A 7,581-nucleotide genomic window follows, 5' to 3' on the forward strand; every position below is an offset into this window, starting at 1 on the left:
CCATTTATTTTATCCCCATCAGCATTTTCAACCTGCTTTCCACACACACATCTCACTGCGAACACCCCCTACCAAATGCCATATGACCCCTCTAAATCACTTCTCTTATATAAGACTCTACCAGGTAGCAAAGAGAACTGATCCCAGCTCTGCCACATAGTCCAGTCTGGGTAAAACCCGCTCATTTTAGAAAGCCTGTGGTTTTCCTATCTGTCAGGAGATCCTGTTGACTGTTACGGGACTATTTGCACAACAAAGGAGCAAGTTGAAAACAAGCCTCCTCTGAGTATGTAGAATCCAGTGCTCACCACAGTGGAAAACCAAGACCCTGATTTTAAGGCATCTTTGTCATGACTTAGTCACAGTTCAGGGAAGGTCTCCACAACATGTGCTACTGGGGTTTTTCTGTTATGGTCTATTCCACAGAAAGAGTTCCAGACCTCACAATTGAGGCGTCCATATAAATTTTTTAAATAATTATAAGACTTGCATTAAGAGGCACATTATAACTCTCCCACTTTCAAACAGTCCCTGAAACACTTGCTTTTTCACTGGTTTTCACAATCAGGCTGTATCCAAACATGAAGTGTCATTTTGGATGCTTTGATTTCCAGAGCGCAAAAAGCCAGCTTTCCCTCCTAGGAAAGCTGTACATCGACTATCTGCATTAGCAGCCTGCAGATAGCACATGCAGCCTCGTCTCTCCCGAGGCACTCCCACCCCTCCAGGTGCACCTGAGGAAGGTACTGCTGACTTTTTAAAGGCTCCTGAGGTGCCCACTTGCACAGTGGGGTAAGTCATCTTGCAGGTGGGTTAGAAACAAAGCTGTGAACAAGGTGAGCTGAAAGAAAACCCTCTTGTGATCCAAAGATGCCTAAATTCATTGTTTACACAAATATAAGCAAGGATAAAGTTCCAGAGTCTTTCACAGGGGAGCTCACCCAGCAGTTATCAAAAGCAATGGGCAAACCAGCACAGGTAAGTCCAGATGCTCAAATGTTTTCTTTATTTAGTCAGCTGTGCCCATGCAATGAGCCATTTCTCAGTGATAGCCTCTATAAACTAATATGCCTAATGACTCACTGGTACAGAGAGAAGACTCTAAATACAAATGTCAAATACTTGTTTGCTGTAACTTAGCTCTGTTGAAGTCTTAAAACACTTAATGTATTTAAACTAGCTTTGTATATCATGGTATTCCATGTAGGTCAAGACACTGGATGTGTATGGGTATGTATATGCATATGCAGGTATCTCTGTGACTATCTCTCAAGAATCTAGCTGACTGAAAGCATGCCTCACCCGCTAACTTCCTTGCAGAGTCCTGCTGAATATGTGTTTATCTGCCACCAAATTGCCTGCAGCCTAGTGGTTACAGCTGAAGAAAAAAATAAGGTATTCAGCTTGCTTGGACATTTAGCAAAAATATCCATGTGACATCCTGCTACTTGTAGTCAAAACACTAGAGTAAAATCTGTCTGATGGTTTCATTACCAAACTGAGGAATTTTTACCTGCCAAAACCCATGGCGATATGCTACTGAGGTGAAGTACTGAAATACTGTCATTAAAGGTCTTATAAGGTCTTACATGGCTTTTATTTTCTTAATTAATCCTGAAAGGTCACTAGTCACTGTACCAGTTGTTTACTGAAGACTGTTGATGAATATGAAAAACAAAGTGAAAGCTTCTCTATAGAGCTGTAAGCTTTATAACAACAAGCTACACAGTTGCTGTAGCAGCAGTAACTTAAATGAATCGGCCATAGATCTTTAGCAGCTTGGTGAAATACTCTTTCTACATATTCACTAGCAAATGAGCATTTTCAGAAAATGTTTCTTATTTTACTTTGGGAGTGATGTTTTGAAACCCTAGAAATAATGTTCTGATGCCTACAGAAAGGACTCTGAGGGCTCCCCAGCAAACCTTTCTTTGCCCACTGGGACACCTGAAGTTCTTGAGCAGATCTTTGCTCTTCATGGAAACAAAGTGCTCTGAAATGGTAGTCACCCCAGACTACTTAAGATGGCAACAGAGATCTCTGAACCCCTTATCGATTGTTTGATAACTGCCACAGGTGGAAGTGCCCTGAGAAGGGAAGAAGGTGGAAAAATGGACCCAAAATTAAAAATCAAGTGGGATAACTGAAAATATTGGAACAAACTTTGGAATGTCTTAAAATGGTAAGAAGAAAATTATGAGCAGCTGGCATGGTTTTGTCAAAATCAGGAACACTTTAAACAGTCCCACAGTAGTGTCTTATGCTCAGATCTAGTCAACGCTTCCAGTAATGACTTGGTAGACTGAGATGTACAGATGACAATAGCTTGTATGCACAGGAAACAGTAAGAATTCAAGAAGATAGTAAGAGATATCTTCTCAAGTCAAGAAGCTTTCTTTCAATAGCTGACTAATAAGTCAAACTGCACAAAAGACAAAGAATAATTCATTAAAGAGGAAAGGATTTGGGGACCTATTATGGGTTACAACAGGAATAAGAGTGAAGACAATGCTTGGGAGCAGGGAAATTTCACTTCTGTTGTGTACAAGGTAGAAGTAAGCCTCAGCAGGAGTACTCCATCCAGTCTCAGGCCCTTTACTTTGAGAAAGAGGCAGGCAGATTGGAGATGCACCAAAGGAAAAACGCTGAAGAAATAAGATAAGCAAGGTTCAGCAGACATTCTGGCTCTTCGAGGAGAGAAGGATGAAGAGGGAGGCTGTTATGGAAGAGAAGGAAACTTTCCCCCCCCCCCCCCTTCCTCAGTGGCATAAGGCAGCAAGCAGCCAGCTTAACTTGCAGCAAGACTTCAGCTAGCGCTTGTAGGAAAATTTTAAGAGTTTCTGTGACTTCCAATCAGGTTCTGCATTGGACTTGCACCATGGATCCCACCAGTGGTGGGATGGTTAATAGTACTGACATTTCTTTGACCAATTAGAAATTCTCAGTTCAGCACTGATAATTAGAATATTTCTATTTGTTGTTGTATGGTTGTAGACTTTAAAAGATAGTTGCATGTGTTTGGATGTTCTCATCAAACTGATTTGATGTCGAGTTAAAAAGCCAGTTGACCTGGAGAAGTCTGGTTCTACTGCGTCTCTTCCAGACAGATTGTTTGATGCTTGATAAAGGGGCCACTCTTTCTCTTGGGACAGTCATGGAGCTCTATGCAATCAACCAGTCTCATTAAACATGTAGAAAATCAATCTCTGCCAAATTTGACGAAAGTTAGTTATCTTGGGGAATAGTCAGAAGCATGTTTTAGGCTTGTATAAGCCTTGTCTCCACAGAAAGCAGGCTTAACTGTAAATGGGAGTAAGATTTTTTTTTTTTTCCCCTCAACACATGCAGTAATATAATGAAATTCTTATGTAAAACTGATATGTTCTATCTCTCTTCAAAAAAACATTTTTTTTTATCAGTCTAGCAAACAAGTACTTGCTGTTGGGGTCAGCTGGGGGGGTCAGCTGGTGATTCTTGCATAACAGCTCCTGAATATAAAGCTAGAGGCCAGGGCTGGGATGCAGCTGGAACAGGTTTGTGCAGCAGTGAGGAAGGGATATGTAATAGGACTTAGAAATATACAGGGAAGAACAAAGATTTTTTTTGTTTTGAAGAGGACATGCAAGCTTTTCGTGACAAAGGAGGCAACAGGAAAAGAAGAGTCTCTTAGTTATAACACAGAAAGAAGGAAAGGATTAGGATGGGCTGGAATGCAGAGCTTTCCTCTTGCAGGAAATGGTACCACTTGAAAAAAATACTGTTTTTTATTTTTAATCAAATAGGGTTTTTTTCTACTGGAAAAACTGTTTCAAACATTTTCAAACTGCTCTAAGAAGAAAATAATGCTGATTAACACTTCAGCTTGATTTTTTTTTTTTTAAATAATAATTTGCTTCCAGGGTAGATGTTAAAGGCGCATATGTACCTACATTTGGCATAAAGTTGAGAGCACAGGGTGTCCAGCCAGGGAAGAACAGGGCCAAGCAAGTGGTACCTCAGCAGGATGTCCTTGGCTTACCCTGTACTGCTGTGATCTGATGCACCTTGCATCCAAACAAGCTGTAAATGACAGCCAAGGCTAATTACCCAGACAACTCCTGGTACTCAGGCTAGCTTGTTTTACCAAGAGGGTTAATTGCTGCTGAGTTCCAATGCTGCATTGCTAATAAACATGGGTAAGAACAGAACAGAAGCCAGATGGATGCCAAAGGAACTGATTCCTGGGTTCCCCCATGTGCGAATCTGACACTGTGTATTAGCAGCAGAGAAAATTGCAGGCTCGTCATTAATATTAAACATAGATACTTTCTTCTTTTTTTCCTGGTATCAAGAACAAAAGTAGGATTAGGCTGTATTTTATTTAATGAGGGGGATGTTGATTTAGACCTCTGCTGTGTCAGTTCACATTTACCTCAGCAAGGAAGACTGCAGCAGGAGCCAGTGAGGCGCAAAATCTCTCTGGAACGTAGTGTGGCAGCAATGCAATTGCACACCCCCCACTCGCACCCGGCCTTCCTGCACAGGTGGGGACAGCCCAGTGGCTCAGAGGAGGTTCTGGAGGTATTGCAGGTCACTGAGCTCCTGGAGCACCTGAACTTTCTACCCAAAATTCAAAGTTGGTAAAGCTGATACTGCAGGGTCCTCCTTCCAACAGCGTACCTGGGTTGAGCATCCAGAACCCATCTTTCAGCAGGTAATTGGGCACACGGGGACTGAAGGTTGCAAGACAGCAGGCAGGGAAGGATCTTTGCCACAGGGTAACTTAAGAACAAGAGTGAAACTATTTGCATTTTAGTAAGTGGTAGAAAGCATCTCTGAGTGCCTGGGACTGCGCTGCCTTTTTTTTTTTTTTTTTATGTGCTGCTAGTACCTTTAGTTAAGAATACAGCCATTCTGTAATAGATGAAAGAATTGTGATGGCAGTGCCTGTTACCAAATGGTATGTCATGGGAATGTGGTTCTATTTCATACCTTCTCATCTTTGTGACTTGCAGGAAAATATTTAGGAAGTCTGGAAGTGCAATGAAGTACCAGCAGAAGAATTTCAAAAGCATAACTGATAGGCATGCACCTATTTTCACTGCAGTTTAGTGTAAATAAATACCAGTAAATACCTTCCTAGATTTTCAAAACTTTTCCTAACATGGCAAAGGAAAATAATATTCCTTTCTTCTTCTTCCAACAGTATCTAGCAATACAGATCTCTCCTGACCAGCTGATGTCTTTTGGTGGCTCCACAGACCCCTGTGCTATGTGCTTTCTCTACAGCATTGGCAAAATAGGGGAGCAGGAGAACAAGGTCTACTCCAAATTACTTTGTGACCTGCTGAACAAACAGTTGAAAATACCATCTGACAGGTGAGCTCATACAGCAGCTTGTCTGACATGACTTTCCACAGATTGTTAAAACTATTAAGCCCAGACTTGTCCTTTGCTGTTCCTCTGTTAACATTCTGCTTGAAGAGGCTAAATGTCAGGTCAATAGAGCAACTCTCCAATTAAAAATAGACAAGGAGCAATTGCATGAGCTGCAATGCCAATACCCAGAAGCTGTAAAACATCTCTTAAGGTGATGGAGGCTCAGGCACTGCATGTACCCACAGATCTCATGTGTAAAAGCCCAGGTACAGACACAATAACCTTATGTTATTAAATTGATAACTTGAGTAACTTGTACCAACACTTCCCTGCTGCCTGTGGGGTACAAGTGGAGGTCTATTACAAAAGCTTCCACTTACACAAAAGCATTTCTAGTCCTTATCCTGAAGGTACACCAATCTGCTCCAGAAATGACTGTAAATAAAACACAGCATCCTGAAATCTCCTTAAAACAAGAAGTAGAAAAACACCAGGAACTCCAGAATGCAAGTAGACAAGGCATTAAAAGGGGGGAGGGAGGCTGTGGAATATGCAACACTCGAACATGCCTGCCAGAACTTGCAAAAGGAAATGTGTGACTTGCTGAGATGCAGTGCAGGCCTGTGAAGTGTAAAGCCCTGGGGGGACAGTCTACAGTGTGGCTGTGTGTGTCCTGCTGCAGGAACACCCTGGCCAGCCTGCAGCACTCTGCTCTCAGCAGCTAACGGTGTCTGTCTTCCCTTTCAGAATCTATGTCAGCTTCTTTGAGATCAGTGCTGGCAATGTAGGCTGGAACACCACCACCTTTGCTTGAGGTGCCCTCGGGTGGCAGCAGCTTATTCCTGAACCCTCACCATGGTTTTTGAATGCTGCAGTTCTAGTCATGTTACCTGTATTTGGCACAAATGTCAAAGTCAGCGGTGCTTTAGTTGCTGCTACCCAATGCTGTTTTAGCATCTTGTCTGCTGCTTAATAAAAGTAAAAATCCAGCAGGAGCCTTATGACTGAGACTGTCTTGTTATTCTGGAAAGGCCTGTAGTTGAGATGGAAGGTGCTTTCTCAAAATATTCCTGACCAGAAGGTTTTCTTTTTTTAACAGTTTAGTCTTTTGTGTGAAGATGAACACTCCATTTGGATATGCCTTTACCCTGTTCATGGTCAAGAGCCTGGCCAAATTTAAACAGAACTATCTTGACCTGATTTCAAAATACCTTTAAGTCAATAGATGTGGCATACAGCCCTCCCTTCAAAGGAGAAAAGACTTGATTGCCCCTTATTTAGAAGGGATGGCAAATTTAAAAGAACTATCTTGACCTGATTTCAAAATACCTTTAAGTCAATAGATGTGGCATACAGCCCTCCCTTCAAAAGGAGAAAAGACTTGATTGCCCCTTATTTAGAAGGGATGGACTGCAGACCAGGTCCTCCTTAGATCTTAACACTACATGGACCTCTAGCTGCTTAGCAGAAAAACTCGTGCTGCAAGGGTCTCCCATGGCTCAGGATAGGCAGAGGGAGTAAGTAGAAAAACCCACTGTTCACTGTTCTGCCCTCCCCTTTTCATCCATTGAACAATTTGCAGTGACAGTGGAGATTAGCACACAACTCAAAATGAGGCAGAGGCCAAAGTAATGAATTAATTACAAAAGGAAGATTTCCATGTAAATACTTATTATTGAAGCCCTGGGTCAAATAAGAGCACTTGCTTCCAAAGTAAAATAGAAAGATTGAGTACAGATCTGTTTCCTGAATTTCTGAAATTAGGTGTATTGTGACTTTTTTTTCCGGGAAGAACAAACCCATCTCACCCCTGTTCTGAGCTCTATTGTGAACATCCCATTTTGTCCCTAACACAGCTTTGCTTTGCAGCCACAGTCTTTAAATACAAGCCTGTACCTCAGCCTGCAAAAATGCTTTGTTGAGATAACAAATGAAAGCTGCTTTGGTGAATCAAAGCAGCACAGCCAATGAAGCAACACGCTACTTAGCATCTAAGTACAGTGTATCTTATTAAATATTTTTCATTCCACTTAATGCCTTGCAGAGCTGCCCAAGGAAGGAAGACATGGCACGAGGTAGGTAGTCTTTTGGCAGAATTCACAGAATCATAGACTAGTTTGGATTGGAAGGGACCTCTAAAGGTCATCTAGTCCAACCCCCCTGCAATGAGCAGGGACATCTTCAACTAGATCAGGTTGCTCAGAGCCCCATCCAACCTGACCT

General features: G+C 42.0%; 1 protein-coding gene across 1 annotated transcript; it reads left to right on the forward strand.

The window, feature by feature from the left end:
• Positions 1-870: 870 nt before the first annotated feature.
• Positions 871-6,172, forward strand: MIF (macrophage migration inhibitory factor (glycosylation-inhibiting factor)). Its single transcript, XM_009279971.1, has 3 exons — positions 871-978; positions 5,186-5,358; positions 6,106-6,172. The coding sequence occupies exons 1-3, from the start codon at positions 871-873 to the stop codon at positions 6,170-6,172; spliced, it is 348 nt and encodes a 115-aa protein (XP_009278246.1).
• Positions 6,173-7,581: the final 1,409 nt, after the last annotated feature.

This window comes from Aptenodytes forsteri, unplaced genomic scaffold (assembly GCF_000699145.1).
Source record: "Aptenodytes forsteri isolate BGI_AS27 unplaced genomic scaffold, ASM69914v1 Scaffold323, whole genome shotgun sequence".
Taxonomy (NCBI): domain Eukaryota; kingdom Metazoa; phylum Chordata; class Aves; order Sphenisciformes; family Spheniscidae; genus Aptenodytes; species Aptenodytes forsteri.